A 23,254-nucleotide genomic window follows, 5' to 3' on the forward strand; every position below is an offset into this window, starting at 1 on the left:
TCTTATTGTCCGTTGTCTCGAGGACCCCCTCAAAAACGAGATGCTTCATCACAAGGGGTTATCCTCTTAAATAAACAATTTCAATATCTAGCTATGCCTGTGATTTTGCTGTTGAATTTTGACCCACAATAGAGGCATGGCACTAAGGATGGCGGTGTCAGTACTGTAGGTCCACTGGATTGCTATGAAATCTGGTACACACATTCATGTCTCCCCTCAAGATGAATTCAAATAACTTTGTTGATCAACTGACTTTTATCTCACACCATCATCAGGGCAAAAATTTAATTTCTTCAATACTTTGGTTAATGACCAAATACCAACACCACTTATTCCCATCAGCCTCAGCAAATGTTAGCATGCTAAAACGCTAAACTAAGATGGTAAACATGGTGAACATTATACCTACTAAACCTGTTTAAGCATTTACCTTAAAGCACCACTGTGTCTAAGCACAGCCACACAGTGACAAATTAAATCCCATCACCTCTGTTGTACTCTCTGTTGTAATGGGGTAGAAGCAAAAATCTCAGAGACAGATCTTAAATCTAAAACAAATAAAACCTGACCTATCAGCATGGCTAGATAGAGGTAAGTGAGACAATGTGTTTATTTGTAATTTGGGTGAATAAACGCTTTAAATGCTGCACAGACTTCTGTCACGCCACATCCACACACTGATACAGAGGGGGGTGATCTGGCATGTACTGGCCCCATGATTAAAGTGTATTGGTCGCTCACCTGCCCAAGTCCAATCAGGGCCTGTGCTGATTGCAGCAGCTTGCTGGAGACAAGGGATGGGAAACGGGGGGGGTCTGGGGGCTCCATCACTGGTGAAGTCACACTGTGGTGGTGCCATGGCAGGGCGGCAGGAAGCTGCAGCCCCGGGGAGGCTCTAGCTCTGCTCTGCTCTCCTCTCCACTCCTCTCTGGCCAGACGGGGCAAATCAATCATCTCCAAAGATGTCAGCATCTGCCCAAGCAATTTCAGATTGGAATAAATGGCAGATGGGGATGTTGTTCCCTCTGTTTAATCAGTTCCACCAAATGTGGTTTTATCTCTTATAAAATGAAACCATCTGTAGCATGTAGGTGTAAGGATCAAGTGAGGGAGGACGGAGGGAGAGGGTGACAGAGGGAGAGAGGAGAGATGTGTGTTTAGTGTGTGTGCATGTGTATGCTTTTTGTGTGCTTGTGCGTGTGCATGGTGATAGAGCAGAGAAAAAGAGAGAACACTGTGAAACAGAAGCAGAATAGTGGGAGTGAAATAGGAAAAAAGAGAAGCACTTATCCATTAAAACGAGGGAAAATGTAATCTTACTGCGAGCTCACACCTCCACTCTAATCTCCTCTTTCTCCCTCACAGGAGTACCACCCAGGGGCCATCACCATTATATCTAGACCCATCTATTTCCTTCTCCGCCTCCAACCAGACACTGGGGCTGTAATTTGGTCCCCCTAGCCCCAGCCGAGGCAGACACATGCCTGATAAATCCCCTTGTTTTTAACCAGGGATGATAGTGTGTAAGCATTATAGCTCTCAAAGCTCTTGCTTTAGGGATCGTCTTGGTAACACTTTACTTTGGAATGGCCTTATTCCAACGTGCAGTACACTATGGTAAAGTCTAAGTAGGGTACACAATAAAACTCTGTTTCAGTGAAAATCCTTTGATTACATTAAGTTAACGCAAAATGCAAAGCAGCAATAATGTCAAAACAAGCAGCTACATCTGCACACTTGCTCTTACAGTGTTGTTACACCCTCGTAAGCACATTACGCACAAGAGAGACTTCCATTAAGCGCAATAAAAGTGTTACTAGGGTTTTATCCAAGCTGGAGAAAATGGAGGGAAGGAAGGAATATAGGTGGCAGTAGAGAGAGAGAGAGAGAGAGAGAGAGAGAGAGAGAGAGAGAGAGAGAGATACTGTAGTTAGCTGTGTCCCACTGTGTGCATTCTTCACATGTTCTGCCTTATAGCTGTCAATGATGAAAGTCTGACTAATTCACTGGAGACTCCAGCGAGACATTTTTACTCTGATATCACTCACATCCCTAAAGAAAAAACTGCATATGTGGAATGATTTCACCTGCAGGCATAGTCTCTGAATTGCATGTATTTCAAAATTGTATGCTAATTTTTAAACAGTTTAAAATAAATAAATGCATAAAAACATAAATGACAAATTTGAGAGGAACAATTTGAAATTAAAATTTAAAATAAATCTTAAAAAAAAAAAGACTGGAAGGCAGGCGACTCTTTCTAGACTGCCAACATTAGGATTACACCCCTAGCCAACAACAAGTGATGGGCAAACTGTTCTTTGATCATTTTCTCAGCCAATCGTTAAGCCTTATTTTTCCATTTGGCAAAATAAGCTACTTGTAAATCTTGATTGTTTTAGATTCATGACAATTATGATCAAAGTAAAACTGATTATTTACGATAATACTCGTGTTGAAAATAGATAAAATAAATTAAATGCAAATCAAAGTGTTTGTCCAGATTTGTCAAATGTGAGGGATATAGCTCCCTTTTGTTGACCTTAAATCCAAATTAAGTAATTTAAATAGGCATAGGAATATAGGGAATATTTATGTACATTTATTACATTTAATTCAATAACAATATTCCATCTTTTACTCAGTTTTAAATTGTTTCTCAAACGGTTTGTTCATTATAATTAAATAACCTGTTATTATAAGCATTAAATCAATACAAATTGAATACAGTCTGCTGTCTTTATTCGCTTTATGTGAAGGAATGATTTCAAATGATTCAAGTTTCCATGTTCCACATATTTGTCCATTATTAGTTTATGCGGACACTTTCATTCAGAACTGTTGAATCAACCAATAAAACTGGATTAAAAAAAGACATAACATATTTGTGAAATGTTTCTGCTTTAAGCCTTCATAATCCTAAAGAAGGCTTAGGGACAAAATGTTCTTTAACGTTCCCCGGATGTTCTGTACAACTACTAAAGGATATTTCATGAGCAAAGACTTTACTTCTATTTCTATATCCAAACATTTAGGAATAGCTGTGTGTCATTTACGGATAGATTTAAAATAGGATAGTGTAAAATGCTGTTAGTTAGTTACAAGGAATTAATTTAATATTTCTTAAATATGGATAGCAAACTTTCTTTGCAATTGATTGCAACTTTCTACTTTCTATTTATCCACCTGTTATTTACTTTAGTTGTATTTGCTGAGGCTAAGGACCTTAAGTTGTTTTGTGCACTGCACACACAGCCTTTTCATTCATTACAGAGTAAGATATACAGAAGTCCTGCATCTACTCTAATATACAAGCTGCTTTAATACTGTATTATTAGTAATATGTAAAATATTTTCAGTAAATACTCTGTAATCAGAGAATGCCTCGTTCATCTTTATTGCGGTGTTGCAGTGGCAGAGAAAAGACCACACTATACAGTTTTTGCTTCACATGTGACTGAGAACATCCCCCCGATAACAAAAGGGTTGTAATCACATTTTCTGCTCAGTTTCAAGAGGCTAGCTACTGACCCTTCCTCCATCCTACAGAGACCATGTCCCTGCCGCGCACCCTAATGTGATGAGATGTATTGCAATACAAGCTGGGCTCTATTTGTTCCAGAAGATGACTTAAGACTCTATGCTGAGTGCTAAATGGACACGATGAGAGCCCGCTATATCTGGACACTACGGTTCACAACCACTTTATTTTCCAGTCTAGCTTTATTAATTTTTAATATTAACACAGAACAAAAGGGCTCCCAGTATTACAGAGACAAAGAGACCCTCCACTACTAGCATTTTAAATGGATGTCAAGTGAAGCTCTGTCATTCCTCGAAAAAAATGTTTACTTGTGAATCAACAGAAGGCAATGCACAATGGATGCACATGAGCAGGAAAGAGTTGTGCACAGATGAATTAGCAATTAAACAGATATCACACAGTGAATCAATGGCCCTCTATTTTACTCTGTCTACTCTATCTATTCTGTCACCAATTGGGATAATAGGGCTTCAGAGATGGTTTGTTAATTAGACTGTCTAGACGTTGCTCAACTGCGCTCAGTACAGCTGGCCAATCGGAGATTGTTGCACATAAGTGTATGTGACCATTAAAAGGATATCAGGCCAATCCTATCACGTGTGACAAATCAGATCCTGTTGTATTGGAGAGTAAAGACGGGATAAGAGAGAAAGAAGTAACAAAAGAGAGACCAAGTGAACTGCAACCAGTAAACCGATTCACTATATTCACTAGGGGTGGGAATCACCAGAGGCCTCACGATACAATATCATCACGATACGATGTTGCGATTTTAAACACATTGCAATATTCAGCGATATATTGCAGTTTATTACCTTTTTTCCAACTTCCAATTATTCCCAATTTCAAATTATGTCCCCAAAAAAAAGAAGAAAAAAAAAGATACATTTCTCTGTCTGTTCATCTCACTTCAATTGTATTGCTGCATGCAAAATGGAATTGTCAAGCAGACAAACTGACCAACACATACAGTATATAATAATAGATCAATACTTGGTGTGTGTGCATCGATACAGTATTGCCACAGAAAATATCGCGATACTACGCTGTATACATTTTTTTCCCCACCCTTAATTTTCACCTTACTAGGCTGGGGTAAAAAGCATTTCCATTTCTAAATTGAAGAATACTGTCAGGAGGGGTAACTGGTCTGTTTGACAGGACACAGTGGTTATCAGTCATGTTCTGATAACCCATACAAACTGGTCCCAGAGTTAGGAAGACAGGAACCCAGTTTGTGTTCCTCAGTCTGCAAACAGAGTCCAATAGCTGCTGCTAGACATCCAGACGCACGGCCTGAAACACCTTGTAAAACCATCCTTGCTCGTCTTTTGTGTCGGCCACGTCTGTTATTCTATTTCTATCTTTGCGGGACGTGCAACCAATTTGGGCTCCGGCAGGACAGTCAGGTAGGCAGGAGCTGAACAAAACGGAACAGCCAGCCATACATATGGATCAGGTCGACAGGCTGAGCATTAATGGCCTCCCTCTGGAATCTAAAACACCGGCACAGGCCAGAGAGGAGCTCCTGAGGGAAATCAGAATACCAGCAGCCATTCAGGTCAGCTTGTACGTGTTCGCTGCGTGTTACAGCTCCATTTTCCTCCCCCACCCACTCACAGCAAGAGAGATAGAAAGCTTTCTCCGAGGTGATTTATACACTTGTATTATGTATTGAGTGGAAAGCATTGTTGACCACTTTATGGAATCCAATTGGGTTTTCTGTTGAGTTCTGTGATGCGTACAAGGGTGAAATGTGGTTTGGGTGAAGGGATTGATTATGTGTGAAGACGAAGTGCTGCTCTTGCTGTCGGAGGAGTGTTTTTACAATATTTTTGTAGTTGTACAGTGAACAATATCTCTGCTTTCTTGAAAATTGAGCAGGAAAGAAGCAGACAGGTTGTACTTTGAGTAAGGGACTTTTTCCATTTTTTGTTACTCACCATTGCCGGGGATCTCTTCAACGTATAAACATAAAGCCAACAGGGTGGTTCTAACATATCCGGGCTTATGCATTGTTGAAAGTCATTCAAAGAAATGTAGGAGCAGATTGACTCAGGGTACTGCGACATAACATTACTCCTGAAATGTTTTGCATATCTTAGACTGTATATCGCAAGAAGGTGGGATTTTCCACTAAGAGTGATGGATATTGGTTTCTCTCAGTCTCACTTACAAAAGATGCTTTTTTGCCGTTCTCTCCTCAACTTTTTTTTTTAACCACTACTCTGCATACGTTATAAGAGTTGACAGAAATTGAACCATTTCGTGTCCCATTAAAAGTGGTGGGTGTTTTGTAGAGAACAAAGGGCTTTATCCGCTCTAGTTAAAGAATGCTGACAATGTGTCATAAGCACGACTTGTGACCTTGCTGAAGTGCCATTCCCCCCCCACACAGCCATCATATCAATACTGCCTATGTCCTCACCACTCAAACACTGGTAAGCTATGGCTTGTGACCAGGGTAAGGAATTGGTAGCTATAAAGAAATGCTGTGTTATCCATGAGAGAGATGATTGTATAACTATGATTGCATTGTTACGCTGAGAAGAACCAGAATTCTTAAGATGATATTTTACAAAAAGGCGTGTAGAAATCTCAAAATCCATTTTGTCTGCGCACAGAGAGCTCACAAGAAAAAGAATATTGCCTGTCATAGCATCAAGAGACAATTAGAGAGTAGCTTAGTTTACAAAGAACATATGACGGACTTTGTGAGAAAAGTAAGATACCAGTTCAGACCAGTATTAGACCTGCAAAAATTACCACAGTGTGGATGCAAAAATGTTAATTTGGGCGAAGAAGCTCAAAGTAATATTGCAAGTCTACAGAAAAGAACAGAACAGAAATTGCTTTCCAGCAGCTTCACAGATTGGAGTGTGGTTCTTTCTTTTTTTTGGAGTCAAACTTTAGAAGACAGTGGGTCACATTCACAAACACTGTTTGAATTACAAACATGGAGAAACATGAATTCCATGTCAGAGTAGATTCTCTCTGCTCTGCACTGATAGCTCTGTGTGCGTGTGTGTGTTCATCCACACCTCTTCGACTCAACACATCATTGATGGACTCCAACCGGTCACCCCTTTTCTCTTCACTCTCCATCATCATCCTTCTTTTTTCTGTCTTTATTGCTGTCCAGTGTGTGTGTGTGTGTGTGTGTGTGTGTGCGTGTGTCTGTCTGTGTGTGTGTTTAGATGTGTGTGCCTGTGTGCTATGGACGAGGCAGGGATGGTTATGTCTTGACGCGGTGGCAGCAGCAGTAGCGGCAGCCTGTGGAAACAAAGGCTGGGTGATTTATAGCCCCGTACTGAGAGCATAAATCACACCTGCAGCGCCGCGCCTTTAAACGCCCTGCGTCCTGACAGCATTTACCTTTTATAAATGATTGGGCTGAACCTCCCATGGAGCCTGAGACCACGAAGCTCACTCACTCCCCATCTAACTCTTCCTTTGTTTCACCTCTCCTTCTCCCTCCCTCTGTCTCATTTCAATTTTCTCTCCCTATCTATCCAACACTTCATCCTGTCCCTTTCTCCCGCATCTCTCTGCTTCTGCCTTCTCTGTCTCTGTCTAAATTTCGCCCCCCCCCCCTCCTCCTTCTTCTCCCTTCCATCCTACTTCCTATCTGTCCCCACCATGGCCTCCCTTTCACCATTTGCGGGGCATGATGGGATGCTCCCAGTGGCGCCTCGTTCTGCGCTCACCCAGTGTCTACGTCTGTAGGGGATATGTAGCTAAAGCTGCTTAAAAGACGGCAGCACTGACTGCCACCACATCCACGTCCGTTAAGGAAATGAATGTGTCAGTCTTGGCCCTATCTGCCTTCCTCATGACCACTTTTGTGTGTGGCAAATACATAGGGGGGAGGGGGATAAACGGCATACACACATAATACCACACCTGTGAATCATGGAGGGAGTGTGAGGCAGGGAATACACAGCCCCAGCTGCAGGAGTGTGGCTACAGATAAAGGTGACGTCTTGAGGCCATTACTTATCCGGCACAGCGGCAAAGGTTTGCAGATATTATACCTGCTGTCTCCACATAATAGCTCTGGGTTGGAAGCCACACACTCACATTTGGATACACACAAGACAGGGGGGTGCACGCACACACACACACACACACACACACACAGAACAGGCACAAACAGCATGGTACACAGACAGGCCCACACAAATTCAGCCACGCAAATTTATACACTATCCTTGCTGCTAAATCACAAACACACACACAGACGCACTCTGTGCGATACCTCGGCTCACTGAGTTTAAACAGATGAAAGAGCTGGTAAATGAAATCTGACTCAACAGTTTAAAATGCAGCACTGCAGCACTGCGAGCATCAGTAGAACAAAACGACAATATTTCTCAAAGCTGCCACAGTAACACAACCAGCAGGAGAATCCAAATAAGGGTTTGTTTTAAGATCTCACTTTTCTCAGGAACACTGCATGTAGCCTGGTACGGTGTGAGAAGGAATGTTTTCTGTGTAAATTGAAAATTGATTTGAGTGTAAAACATAGGGGATAACTTTCCCTATTTTAAGAATAGTGCTAACACATTAGGTACCCATTATCAAAGTCGCAGCACTGTAAAAAAGAAAAATGCAAATGTGAAGTGTCTTCACAAGCCAGCTATTCAGTGAATTAATAAAGTATTAAATCAAAACCGCTCATCAGTTCTAAGCACCTGCACAGCTGTAAGGATTTTCATTGTAAATGGAAAAATTCATCTATTCTTTACATTGGGAAAATTACATGAATCGGCTCTGTTTTTCTATAAGATTTCCTGCAAATATTCTGCAAAATATCATTTGAAATTGTAATCACAGATATTATTTTAACAGGGATTAACATATTTTTTAAAACATACATGCTACAACTCTATCAAATCAACAACTAACTTCCACCTTGAACAGAAACCATCTCATGTTTCTGCTAAAAAATGCACGGTGGATTCATACCATCCATGCATTAGCGCTTCATTTAGTCCCAATTCCATCTGTTAAATCCTTACACACTTGATCTTCTCCCTGTAGTGCGGGGTTCTCATACAGTTCCAACTTTTCATGGCAGCGAATAAAAAAGAGAGACCCGGACAGACAAGATGAATCGAAACCCAGCCAGTCATTTCAGCTCCAGTTTGAATGTGACAGTTGTTCTTTGTATTTGCGTTGGACGGTCTACAGTGGAAACGAGAGATGCCCTGCAAATGGGAGCTATTCCGCTGCCAGGATGCCGGTTGTTCTACTGTAACTGAGCAGGAGCCTGTGTGTTTGCAGGAAATAAATACCAGCACCCTCGCAGCGATAGAGCTTTGCAGATATCCTCAAGGTCTAAAGAGATTTATTTTTTTTGTAACAGAGAATCATAGTATATGTTTTATTGAAAGGGACTGTAAACGGCAATGCTTTGTGAATTAGCACGGACATGGTTAGGGCTTTATGTTGTTGGCAGAAAAGAGCTGTTATGTATACTGTTATGATGCTGACCAACAGGGAGGGAGACGAAGGACGGCGGCTTGTCATGGAAGTCAGCACACGATTGACAGTTGTGACTTTTTTCCCTTTGTGGAACATATGAACCAAAATGACTCACTCGGTAAGAGAGACTCATAATTATGTTCAGTAACAAAGAGGAAAAACAAACTCAGACGTGCCTTTCCTCTGAGAACAAGCCAAACCCTCCATGAAGGCTAAGAGGCTAATGTTTGGCTGCTAATAGCATGCCCTCTGTTAGTCTTGCAGAGAGGCCTTGCATGTAGCAGACTTGACCTCCATGTGGAAAACTTCTCCACGACACGGAGCAGGGTGTCTACTCCCCTGAACCTAACCTCACTTTGTCTGAGGTAAGGGGTCAGTAGAAGCAATGGTCCACTGTATAACCAAGCTGCATACACACACCCCACCTCCACTGTTTTCTGCCCTGGGTTAATTGGTTTGATTGTTGCCCTAGGCTATGGCGGATTCTGTGGGGCACTTCAAGCCTTGCAGTCACTAGGGCATATCAACATTCAGATGGTATTAATTAACTATTCATAGGAGTCTAGCCCCTGCCCGAGGTATGCGTTTACCTCATCTTCATCACCCCCAGAAATATCTCCTTTTATAGTTACTAAAGGCTACACTTCTCAACCTTCATGAGTAAAGGTTGAACTATTTCAGCTATGCAGTCAAATGAATGACAACCTTGCCCAGTCTGGTACAAACATTTACACAAATGACATTTTTGGCGACGCAAAAAGAAAATGGGTTGATTTGACGGATGTGCCAAAGCCTCATAAAACAATAAAAATGGGCAAAACGCAATACGTGAGGAAATGCTGAAAGTAGCTTGGAATGTATGAAAATATAACCCTTTGATGGTCAAATCTGATGCTGTGTAAAGGCACAAGCTATCATTTATTGAGATGGCTTGCTTTGAAATTAAAAAATTAAACTTTTTAAAATTGAGCACCGTTTGAACTGTGCCAGTTTTGAGCTCCAGCATGCTGATTAAATAGAAATTCCTTCTCTATCAAGGAGTTACTCTTCTTAAATCACTCTTTTCTAAGGAGTTCCTGGATTCATATCAGGCAGCAGCTACTCCTGGTGATGACTAATGTGAGGCTGCCCTAATACAAACCCATCATTAACCATTAGTGGAATATTATATTACAAGGCTGGACCATATCAGCATCCAAATAAACAGTTAGCCGTGCCATGCAGTGCTGATTACTTAGGGCATGGTAACAGTGCAGATGTTAAGATGTCGGGTCATCTTAACCTCAACCTCTGTCTGTCAGGCTGAGATCTAACAGCTCCAAGACTCTCCTCAACACAGCGAATCATATAGCTTGAAGCTCATAGCAGAAACAGCAGAAGAAAGTAAAGAATTAGTAGAGGCAAATAATTGTAACCAAACCTTTTAATGAGTATGCACTGACTGCTATATATACAATCATATCCACTTTTACACACACAGAGCACAATATTTGTATGATAACGATGGCTGTTTACAATGAGTTTAGTCTCTCCTCCCCCTCCCCCTCCTCCTGCACCTGCTGAAGTCTCCAGCCCTCCACTATAGCTCGTATACATTATGTGGCTCAACATCACAGGTAAAGAAATATATAAATACATATAAACACTGGCGCTGGAACACGTTTTCTCCCTCCCTCCCATCCCTCCTCTCCCCTACACTGAGAAGTAATGAGGGGCTACCTGTAATTACAAGCAGCTGCTGTCTTCCCTGACGAACGCTAATTGCCAATAATGATTTTGGAGAGCTGTAAAAATTCACCGGCTGACGCTCTCGCTCTCTCTCTATGGTTTGTGGTGGCAGAGAAAGAGAGAAAGAAAGAGAGAGAGAGAGAGAGAGAGAGAGAGAGAGAGAGAGAGAGAGAATTGAAGAAAAGGAGAAGAGAGAGAGAGAAAAAGAGAGAGAGAGAGAAAGAGAGAGAGAGCAACAGAGAACGAGAGCGAGAGAGAGGAGTTGGTGGGTTTATGCTCTCCCTGCCTGTGCCACAGTCGGGAGTGCAGTTAGCTAATTTCTGTTGCTGACATATCAGAACCCTCAGTCGCCTGTTTGCCATCTCTCTCCCTCTCTTTCTTTCTCACCTGTTTGCCATCTCCTTCATGGGCTGATAACAGCTTTATTAGAGCCATAATGTGCAGGTGGAAGTTTAAAGGTCCCGTATGAGCACAGCAAGGAACAGAGGGGAGTGTAGTCGGGAAAGCTTGGGTGAACGGGTGAGGTGCCTAATAAGCCACATGCATAATTAAAAGACAACGATGCCACTAATTAATGAATGCTTGTGTTTGGCTGCGCGTTGTAATGGAGACGGCGTCAGCGTGTGAGAGTCTGTCTGAGGGAAATTGAATTAGCCTCAAAATAAGGGAGAGGAAGAGTGGCGGAGGTAGGGGACGGATGCATCCAATATAATGTGAGCAGCTGTTCTGTACTCTTACTTTTCTATTATATTCTATTCTATACTCTAAGTAAATCAGAAGATCTGGAAGATTTGTTTGCAACGGGCTTTTGAAATCACAGTGAAGTGTCTCACTCTGGGTTGACTGTTCAATTGATTTGCCAAATCTCCCTGATGCATGCAGCCATGAATGTGGAGCACTGTGTTATTAGGACTCAGACTTTGCAACATTGATCATCTCATTTCTAGCCATTTCTATCTTTCTTCATCCACTGACACTGAAAATAGGAGGCTCTCAGTTTGAAGCAGAAAGGAGAAGAAAAATAAATAAATCGACCACGCTTTTTATCTTTATCTGCACCGCTATTGAGTGCCTTCTTGTCACAAAGATAAGAGTTCAATAACAGAGTGGACAAACACGTTGATAGGGCTGCATCATTGCATAAAGTCCACACATGAAAGAGTCTGCCGGTCAGTTTTACAGCAGACAATCTCTGAGCTGTTATCAAAGACATTATAAAGCTGACAAAAAAAATCAGGAGTTCCCACCATTCATGAGACACATATAGACTGTCGTCCTCTCAGAGTAGTTACAGAATATGCAATTAGTGAATCATTTTTAACTCATTACCTAAACTAGTATTGCTCTTTTGTTTTAGAATGATTAACGAAGCCACTAGAGTATGATCGGAATTTATACAGCATAGAAAATGGTTCTTTTTACAACTATTTTCATAATCAATTAATGGTATAATACATTTTTCAAGCAAAAATGCCAAATTCAAATTCAGATTCCAGCTTCTAATTTAGAGGAGTTGCTGCTTTTCTGTTTTATTTCATTGTGAATTGAATCTCTGTGAGTTTTAGACTGTTAGGTGGACAAAACAGAACATTGAAAGGCGTAACCTTGGACATGTTTCCGTATTTGACAAATAATCAGCAAATCAACCAATGATAAAAATTAAATCATTAATTACAACATTAAACTATATGTAAACTAACTTTTCTGTCATGGCACGAGCAAATCCTACCTACTACTACCTTTTCAAAGTCTCCCCCAAAAAGGTGTTTAGATTAGCTACAGTTTTCAGATTAAATATATTAAAGTAAGATGCAGCTGACAACACACAAGAGTTCAGAAAAGGTGGTTTTTAAAATGGTGGTGTTGCACATAAACATCAAACCTGTCAAAATATATAAAAGAAAGATAAAGGCTGGAGAACAGAGTATAGGAGAACAGGGCTAGCCTACTGAAGATGGTCCAAGGTGGCTATAGTAAAATATTTATCTGAAAAGTCTATAAACTTAATTTAAATATAATTTAGTGTTTTAATTATCTAAACCGTTTAAATGTATGTTTTTCATTGGGGCTTTCTTTCAACAGAGTTCTCTCTCAGTTCATTATCACATTCACCTTTTGATTTTAGCTTCCATGCTCTTCTCTCTACACAATTCCATTCGCCCACATTTTCTGGATAATAATACTGCATCTCCTCATGTCAAAATGATACTTAAACTGAATTATCCCAATCAGAATTAACTGTAAAACCAAATAAGATAATTAGTTTGGCCAGTCTTAAAAAAATATTCCTTTTCAGATAAGACAAAATATGGCACTTCCTAAAAGCAAGCTTCCCACAAAACCATTGTGAAGTAGTTGTATCAACAAATTTATTCCCACCATCAAGGTTAAGATTTATGTCACAGAGCTTAACATTGACATTTATTTTCAAATACCTTAATACAAAATGTTTTACTTTTAATGCTGCGATTATTCTAGTATGATAAAAACGTTGTGATCTTTTTTTATTATTATTTGTAACAGTTGCATACTAGGTTTGATTTTTTTTCATATTTTTATTTATTGCTCAAATGTTTTAAATCAAGATCTAATGAATCACCACTCAAAGTTGTATTATTAAAAATTATAAATTATTTTTAAAAAGCAAAAATATAAGAGTTTTTTTTTATACCAGATAAACTAGACACTTCAACATGTGGATGTTCTCTGTAAACCAAATGTGATTTTTTATTTTTTTTATTTTACTGTGGGCTGAAAATGAAAGGGGCTGCCTTCTGTTAACAAACCTAATCACCAGTAGCTCCTCTCTGACATGTATGTATTCACGCTCTGCTTTGATCAAGAACTGCTGGTTTTTATGGACCTCTATGGTTGTGTAAGAGACCTTTGAACACCCTGAACTGTGGGAACCTTGTGCAATAAAAAGGTGCTTATCTTATCTCAGCTGCCTTGACTAGTTTACATGTTTATTGTTGAGCATTCAGTGTTTGGTAATTATTACACGACTTTGAGTTTCTTCTCTGTGGGAAGATTGTCATGGCATGGACTCATATTGATGCCATAATAAAAAATCCAGAAGAGAATATTACTTTGAGCTTTTGGGAGGCAATGAAACAATATGATATCACACCGTTTGATTCTCTCATTGTTTTCCTTGTTACGTTGCATAATACCCAGCGGCTGCATCCAACTTCTTAACCTCCTTATTCTCTCTCTTTAATAGGTATGCAACCTGGAAAAGCTGCTTGTAATGATTTCATTGTTTGGAGAGCTCAGGCAATTCTCTCCTTTGAATACACTGATGTCATGACAGTTCTGAATACATTCCCAACATGTGGAAAAAGGCAATATGAATTACATTTTTGGATTTAGTTTCCCTTTGCACAACATTACATACATTCTCAGATTGCAAATTGTTTTTATCCTCCCAGATGCAGTCTAACTGATGCAGAGCAACGGTTTGACTCTGCGTAGAGAAAGATGATTCAACAAACTAACAAATATGTTTGGAATTGCTGAAAAAAAACATAAATACATTAAAACTGTAACATTCAAAGCAAACTGCCTCATCTCATGCAGTGTGTGGACTTCGTCTTTCTGTGTAGGCTGGTGCAAAGCTTCTAACAGGCTGAACCAGTTTAGGCATATTCCCCACAGCCAGCGACTTTGGATTTGAATATGGTGCCTGATATTTGGTATGTAATAAGGGGCCTGCAGCCTTTCCCTCTCAGTGAGCAGTAAGGGCCTGTCTTCCTGATAATACCATGCATGGATAACTGAGTGAGACGCCATCAGATACTGAAAGCAGCGGGCTTAAGGGAAATGAAATTTATTTGGAGGCAAGAGAGTGAGGGCGGCAAGGAAAACGGCGAGGATAATTGAAACGGGGAGCGTTCAGTTGGGGAGAGAAATTGAGATGTTGTCACCAAGTCCTCCTTATCATCATCAGGGCCACTGTGCAAAAGCAATTAAAGAGTCAAAAAGAATATCTGAAGTTATGCAAAATCCAAAAGAGCAGAACACAAGGTGCCCTGTGCACACATAAACCCACACATCCCAAAGAAGTAGAGAATTGGAATGACAGACTGTAGTTATTTCTTTTTCCTGATATGTTTCAGTCTCCAATTTTAAAATTAAAATGCAAGCAAAAGCTTATTGCAGGCCCATCAGTTGTTTATTAAAGTCAGACAGAAATGAGGTTTTGATGATCATTATTCTTGTCTACAGCACGGACATGTCTGAAACACGTGCAATATTTAAAAATATTACAGATTTGTTTTGCAGGTTTTTCCAGGATTGATATTTGCACTCCTTACATGCACAGCCCGCAATGTGATTTCACTTTTACAGTTAAAAATAACAATTGGCTGAATTGAAATATACCACATTGTGTACAATGATGGCATAAGCCGATGCCAAGTTGCTCTCACTGTGGTACCATATGAGAGAGTGCGGGTGCAATTTGTTTTCCTTTTTTTCTCTTTTGTTTTGGACAGAAATTATGTTATAGAAAAAAAATGCAGCTAAAAACAAAAATCCCTCCCACTATACAGCATATAGAATTTTATTTTTATGAGATAATGTCCGTCCAGTGAAAGTAATTTCAGAAGTAGAGGCTATTTCATGATTCATCTTGGCTAAATAAATGATCAAAAATGCAAATGCCACAACAAGTACAGAGAGTATTCAGTGCTTTTTTCACACAGTAACAAAGGGGAGCAATGATGAGGGGTTTACAATCTCTCATATTCCCATGTCTGATTTTCATAGATGTTCTGGCATACCTCAATAAGCTAAATCTTGTCATTTCCTTTCTCCAAATTGAATTTCTAAAGGGATTTATATGGGCCAACTATGAATGATGCCATGGGCGAGAATGCTCAAATTACCAACAATGTGGAGAAAAATGGGTCTGAAAGCAGACAAGAGGCACCAGGGGGTTTGAAGATGTGGGTAGACTGATGCTCTTTCACAGACAATTCATCAAAAGCCTCTTCTTCTCTCCCTCCACGTAAGCCGGCCACTTCTTTCTCCTTCGCACTAGTTAAAACAACCTGTCTGATGATCCCTTCCTGTTAGAGCAAGACCATCTTTCTTTTAGTGGCACAGATTTTTTAACTTCAACTAAAAGCCTCGTCGGGAAGAGACAGTGAGAAGAGAGATAACGCTGCACTGCTGAGAAATTAAAAAAAAGCAAAAAAATAAAAAGAAAGAGGGAGCGATTGAAAAGAAAAAAAAAAACGGCAGGATAACAAAGAGAGAACTGGAACGGGTAGCGACAGACAGAGAGAGAACAAGAACAAGGGAGCGGGTGAGAGGAGGAGAGGAGAGTGGTGGTGGCTCGGTGGGGGGGCCCATAGTAATGAACAGGTGGTGGGGGGAAGAGAAGGTTAAGCCTGTTTCTGTGGGTGTCGCTGGAACCCACCCCGTGCTGTGTGGACAGATGTGTGGACGGGCCACTAGCTAGCTCTCCCTGTCTCTCCCTCCCCTCCTGCCTGGCCGGTGTTGCCAAAGCCTACTAGCTTGTGCTCAAAAACTCACTCATTTATCCGCCTTTGTTCTTTGTTATTTTTGGACACGGACGCGGCAGAGAAAAATTGTCTCCCTCCAAGGAAAATCACGTTCCTGTCTCCCCGTCTCGTTAGCTTCTGTCCGTGTACGACATACTATAATGTGACATTTGGGAACACTGTGATGTTTGGTAGAGATATAAGGAGGAGGTTTCTGTCACTTTGGTATGTGGGATTTTGATGGATGACCTTTTGACCTGGGGGGTCAAGAGGTCACGACCTGTCAGAAAGTGATTGATGCCTTCCAGGTGTGTGTGACTGGTCTGTTCTGGAAGCTTCTAGAAGGAAGGCGTGTCCCGGAAATGACGTGTGTTAAGTGCTGCAATGAGGGCGTCACAGGAAGTAGAAAAATGTTTCATTTAAATGATCCAATGAGCGTTAGAGATGAAATATCCGGATGTGTTTGAAATGATCCAGTGAGAGAAGAGGGGTGTAGCGTTAAATTTTGAGCATAAAAAGGGTTTCTTCCCCGTTTGAAACAGAGAAAGATAGGTTTTTCATTCTACACACAGCATGAATGTAAGTTTGAGTAACACTGATGCGTTTGAAATGAGCCAATGACCAAGAATTAAATCAAGTATCTTTACACTCTTTGGAGCAGAGAGCAGAACGTGTGTAAGGCAGGGTTGTAAAATAGGAATGTGTAAGGCTCCTCTTACAACAGGCCAAGTAAGTGGCTGAGCCCCCAAAAAGTTTGCACACCCGCACTAATGTTCGTCCCTAAATAGGCAATAAAGTGTTTACCACATGTTTGGAAGAAGCATGTGCTTCATTCAGCCTACTCTCCCACTCGGCTTTGCATACAGACCGTCACTTCATTCAGAGGAGTCAAAATGATTCAGTCACAGTACTTTTCAGGTGAGTTCTATATTATCATTATGGATTAATTAATTATTAATGCCAAGTGTGTTGAAATATTCCGGGTCAACCATTATGACTGTTCTTCCTAACAGAAATCAATGACGAGGACTTTAGAGATATCGTAATCACAGATGTCGATTTTGGTAGGTTATTTATACCATTTAATGCTTTATGTATCAAGGTAATAAATAACTGATCCTATGTTGTCTTTTCTCTCCCCAAAGGCGTGATAGATGACAGAGGCGTTGCATATAACAATCAAAATCCAGCAGTCTTTACAGGGGTTATTGAAATTGAGGAGGTAATGTCTGAAGAAAGACCACGGGCCAACGGGCAGCCAATTGTGCTGCGAGACGTCCCCACCGTCACGATTGAAACAGAATTTAGGCAGCCGGTACAGCATATGCAGTCAAGAGATGAAAACGCTGGGCACCCCTCGGCTACCCTACAAATGACTGCCGGTAAGGCCTTTCATATTATTTATATTATACCTGCAACTGGGTAGATGTGAGATAGAGGGAGACAAATATTATTTATATTATACCTGTAAATGGGTGGATGGGAGATGGGGAACACATGGTGTGTGTGTGTGTGTGTGTGTGTGTGTGTGTGTGTGTGTGTGTGTGTGTGTGTGTGTGTGTGTGTGTGTGTGTGTGTGTGTGTGTGTGTGTGTGTGTGTGAGGTGCAGGTGGTGTGGGAGGGGTGTGGGTGGTGGTGGGTAAGAGGGCATTGTGGGAGATAGTCATTTGATTAGAGAGAGAGATATTAAAGAAAAAAAGAGAGAGAGAGATAGTTATTAACACTTAAAGTAAATACATTGAATTGAAGCAAGTTATATATTATTTTCAAAATGAACAGAGATTGAGCCTGCAGCATCCACAGAAAACGGTCAGGAGCCTATCCAGGCCCTCGCTGATTCAGAAGAAGAAGCAGAAGAAGCAGAAGTAGATGGTGTAGTGGTTCTGAAAGCAGTTGAAGATGGCAATGAAGTGGAACTTAATCTTTCTGAAATCCTTGCCCTCGAAAGAGCATCTGAGCAGCAGCGGGAAATAGTTGAACAGAACATTACAGAGACCATCTCTCTGCAAACTCAAACTCAGGACGCGGGTAAGTGCTTTTAAGTTATACCTGTTACTGCAGATGCATGGTTTTTGTTCATTTTTAAAACATTACAATGTAAGATGGGAAAGAGCCAGGGTGTGAGAGATTGACCATCTGGTTGGGTGATGGTTGGGTAACCAAATGGTGTGTGTGTGTGTGTGTGTGTGTGTGTGTGTGTGTGTGTGTGTGTGTGTGTGTGTGTGTGTGTGTGTGTGGGGGAGCAAGTCAGGTAGGGGGGAGAGAGAGAGAGAAGAGAGAGAAGAGAAATTATTCAGACTTTCGCTCATTATTATCTCATTATTTTCCAAATGAACAGAGATTGAACCTGAACCTGTGCGCCAGGACCCCACGGTCCCACTGTACGATTCAGAGGTAATTATTATTTATATATGTATATATTATTGTCTTGATAATTAAAATATATAATTAAAGATGTATATTCTCTAAATTTTATGAAAGGACGGAGGGGTATTCATCGAAAGTGAGATATGTCAGGGAGAGGCCTGAACCCGTCAGAGGTAATTATTATTTACATATCTTAGTATTATTGTATCGATAATTAAATATATTTAAAAGGTATTTTCTCTGATTTTATGACAGATGCTGTACTGAGGGGCAATCCGGAGCCCAGAGAGTGAGAGATCCGGAAAGCAAGGTGGAGATCCTCCAAAAGCTGCTGACAATTGTGCAGACAATTCTTCAAATGTAAAAGTTGTAAGGTGTTAGCTGTGACATTTTGTTTTATTTTATTTTATTTTATTTTTAATCACATGCAAAATGGAGCCTGACCAGTCTTGTATAATTCCCATACAATTAGTTATTGCTGTAGACGATAAACGGGGATCCACTGCGTTTTGTAACACCAGCTTTGCTGAAGCCATCCAAGAGTTAAATCATAATAATCCCCACCCAGACAATCGGTCCTGATCAACCTCATTTAAATAACGGCAGCACAGAGACAGCACAACCAGAGCCTGCGAGTGATTACTTTCAGCCGTTAGAAAGGGCCTTACAAGAGCTTGATAATCATAACCATAATGACATTCAACCGGTAGAAAATACCTTATTACAAGAGATTGAGAACCATGACATTCCCCCGTTAGAAAACCCCTTACCGCCAATAGACCCCCATGACATTCAGTCGAGGAGACGCGATCGCTTTGGGAATTTGGAATTCCGTCAGACCTTTAAAGTACCTCCCATAGCGAACGTCGGGGATTTGGCGCAATTTTATGAAGATGTTTTGAATCATTTTAACGCCTTAGCTGAGAGAGTGAGACCTGAGGTTAGACCTAATGACCTCGTACAGGTTGAAATAATAGCGGAAAATGCACAGGAACACGATATCATTCAAGTCGGTGATACGGTGCGTTGACTTTTGCAACGTTTTTGAAGGGTTACGGAGAGATTGATACAATCTAACAGAGAGCTAGACGCTGACTCACCACTGGAAGTAGTCATTCAAGTTGTCAAAAATCCTAGGGCGGTGCTGGTGATAAGCGAAAACTTAAAAAACTCTGGTCAGCGAAGATCGTTAATAAGAAAAAAACACTTGCATGTAGTGCCCAACGTAAAAACAATATGTAACTATTTTACCATCAGCTTGGCTCTGTATCAACAACGACTTCACCTACATACAAGCCGTCCGAGCACGCTAGAGAGCTTCATCATTTAGCGGGTCTGACCGAAGCCACCGCAGTAGCTTTCAGTCACATCAATAAATTTGAACAGATAGTAAACCGGAAAATTGTAGTCTTTTACAGAGACGCAGAGGACCGCGCTCTCTCGCATTTTGAAACACAATACCCAAAGTCTGACCAGCCAGTGTTTCTATTCCTGCTTAACGAGCACTATTATGGAATAAAAAATCTTAAAGGGTTTTTAGGGGTTGATAATGTATGTCATTACTGTTACCGGAGGTTACTGCCGGAGCGAGGGCCCACTTCTTGTCCGGGTCATTGCAATCTCTGTTTCGATCCTACATGCGATACTGCGCATAGTGACCCTGTATACCGCGCGGAGATTGCAACAGGACTTCTGCATTAACGCGTGTTACGTTAAACACAAAAGTCTTTAAATGACACGACCCTCAGTACATGTCAGAAGATTCACAAATGTTCAAAATTGCAAATATCTCTTCTCCGCTAGTACAGAGCACAAATGCATGAACCTCAAATGTAAAGTGTGTGGTGTCCACAAAGGTGACGAGCCACACCAGTGCTACATACAACCGGTGAAATTTCAAGAAAATCAGACCCCAGATATCTTCTTTTACGATTTTGAAACATTTGTCAATGACAAGGGAGAACACATGCCCTACCTCGTGTGTGCCGAATCGCTACAGGGTGAAAAATGGATGTCCTACGGCTTAGACTGCGTCGAGAAGTTTCTCATGAAGTTCAGGAAACCTCAATATAAAAAAGCTACATTTATCGCACACAATGCTAGAGGTTTTGACAGCTACCTAATCCTCAGAGGCCTGATAGACTTAGGAATGAGCCCGCGTCGTTTCATGCAAGGCAGCAAAATAATTTGTTTTACAGAAACAGATTATCTGCTAAGGTTTATCGATTCCCTGTCCTTTCTTACCATGAAACTCGCGCTATGCCGAAAGCATTAGGATTTGCAGATCAATCAAAGGGCTTCTTTCCCCACAAATTTAGCAAAGAGAAGCATCTAAAATATATCGGGCTTACCCCCGGCGCAGAATTACGGTGTAGAAAGCATGTCCGCGGCTCAGCAAAACGAGTTTTACAGCTGGTACAAAGAAGCATCGAGGGGTGTTTTTAACTTTGAGAAAGAGGCAGTTTTTTACTGTCAAAACGACACAAATATTCTGCGCAAAGGATGCATGAAATTCAGAGAGGAATTTGTAGGGGAGACGCACGTGGATCCTTTCAGCTGCGTCACAATTTCCTCGGCATCAATGAAAGTATTTCTCACAAATTTCCTGGTTGAAAAGACACTGGCTATTCCTTCGCCGACGCATTACGCGGGCGTCAGTTCAAAAATTCTCCGAGCTGCTCAATTCAATGGCTGGAATGGTTAATGTATTCAAAAACATTTTCATTCAGCATGCTCTAAAACCGCGGGGAAAAGAAAATTGCATGTCGTATTTTGTCGACGGTTACGCCGCCATAGAGGGGTTAGACTGCGCCTATGAATTTCAAGGATGTTTTTATCATGGCTGTCCTACTTGTTTCAGACCTCATGATATCTGCCCAATGACAGGGATCGCCTTTGAGGAAATGCATTCGGCTAGCCAGGAGAAGCTGCATCAGTTGAGGTCCACGCATGGACTGCATACAGAGGTGATGACGGAGCATGCGTGGACTCTGATGAAAAAAACACACGCGGGGGTGCGAGAGTTTATGAAGAAATATGATCCACCTGAACCTCTGGCTCCTCGAGCCGCACTGTACGGGGGGCGGACCAGCGCGCTGAGGCTACGGTACACTGCAGGTGCAGACGAATCTGTGCATTATGTAGATGTTACGTCATTGTATCCGCACGTTTAACGCCCAACAGGCTCATACCCATTAGGCCATCCGGTAATAATTCACAGAGATTTTGACGAAATTGAAAACTACTTTGGGCTGATCAGAGCAACCGTGATTCCCCAAGAGGTCTGTATTTTCCCGTTACCTTATAAAACAGCTCAAGGTAAATTAGTGTTCACACTCTGTCGTACATGCTCAGAGACTAATAATCAGAGCGACTCATGTAGTCATGATGACGTTGCCAGAGAGCTCTGACCGGAGTTTGGGTCAGTGCGCAGAGCTGCACAAAGCGGTACAGATGGGTTACAAGGTGTCGAAACTTTCTGAGGTCTGGCACTTTGAGGCACAGAGCAGCAATCTTTTGTCGAAAGTACATTCACACCTTTTGAAGGGTAAACAGGAAGCTTCAGGGTTTCGGGGAGGCCGTGGACGATGAGAGTAGGAAAAATACATCAGAGACTACGAATTGCATCAAGGCATCAGGTTAAACCCAGAAAAAATTGAGACAAATCCGGCAAAGAGACAGGTGTCCAAGGCTTGTCTGAACGGCTTTTGGGGCAAGTTTGGCGCAGAGAAGTAATTTGGTTCAAACCACACTCGTCCAAGTCGGCCGAACACTTTTTCACTTTAGTGTTTTCTGGACAATACACTCTAAAACACGGTCGCTTTTTACCAACAAACCGCCGACGTAGCACTGATTCAGTGGTTGTATAATGACAGGTGTGTAGTCCCCCAGGTCGAAGCAGTAATGTTTTCATCGCTGCGTTTACCACCGCTTACGGGCGTCTGAAATTGTACAGTTATTTAGAAAGGCTGCAACAGAACATTCTCTACGTGAGCCACGGACAGCTTGATCTATGTGATAAAGAAAATGAGACGCCTCTGGAGCTGGGTAATTATCTCGGTGACCTCACGGGATGAATTACGCGGCGACACAATACATGAATTTGTAGCCGCGGGTCCAAAGAGCTACGCCTACCAGACCAAAAATGAGAAAAAAGTGGTGATGAAAGTTAAAGGTATTACACAGACGCGAGAATGCAGTGAACTGATCAATTTTGACAGCACAAAAGAATTGGTCGAAGGCTATCTTGAGGGGTCTAAGGAAAGATTCCTTGAAACGCCGCAACAGACTATAAAACGTGATAAAAACGGATTTCTGTTGAAAAACGCTACATTCAAGAAAAAGTTTAGAGTCGTGTACGACAAGAGACGGGTATTTCCTGACGGTACAACTCTGCCTTTTGGTTATTAGCTGCATGATGGAGCAGATTGATTTTGATCCAAGACTAAAGGTTCCATTTTCATGTTTGGTAGTGGGCCCAAGTGGTTGTGGTAAAACCTATTTTATTAAATCTGTACTGGAAAAATGTGAACGTGTGATGGACGCTGTACCAGAAAATATTGTATGGATTTATACCAGTTATCAACCCATGTATGATGAAATGAAGAAAATGAATAAA

The 23,254-nt window shown here is 41.2% G+C and overlaps 1 protein-coding gene across 1 annotated transcript in view; it reads left to right on the top strand.

Annotated features, from left to right (window-relative positions):
- The first annotated feature begins 16,907 nt into the window (after nucleotides 1–16,907).
- LOC120548922 overlaps nucleotides 16,908–23,254 on the top strand; it is a 13,777-nt gene continuing 7,430 nt past the window's right edge. The window contains exons 1-6 of the mRNA XM_039785429.1: nucleotides 16,908–17,187; nucleotides 17,283–17,333; nucleotides 17,415–17,651; nucleotides 18,049–18,297; nucleotides 18,608–18,650; nucleotides 21,497–21,742. Of these exons, the coding sequence (XP_039641363.1) occupies nucleotides 17,163–17,187; nucleotides 17,283–17,333; nucleotides 17,415–17,651; nucleotides 18,049–18,297; nucleotides 18,608–18,650; nucleotides 21,497–21,742 (851 nt within the window). The 5' untranslated portion in view covers nucleotides 16,908–17,162. The remainder of the gene's footprint in view (nucleotides 17,188–17,282; nucleotides 17,334–17,414; nucleotides 17,652–18,048; nucleotides 18,298–18,607; nucleotides 18,651–21,496; nucleotides 21,743–23,254) is intronic.

This window comes from Perca fluviatilis, chromosome 20 (assembly GCF_010015445.1).
Source record: "Perca fluviatilis chromosome 20, GENO_Pfluv_1.0, whole genome shotgun sequence".
Lineage (NCBI taxonomy): Eukaryota > Metazoa > Chordata > Actinopteri > Perciformes > Percidae > Perca > Perca fluviatilis.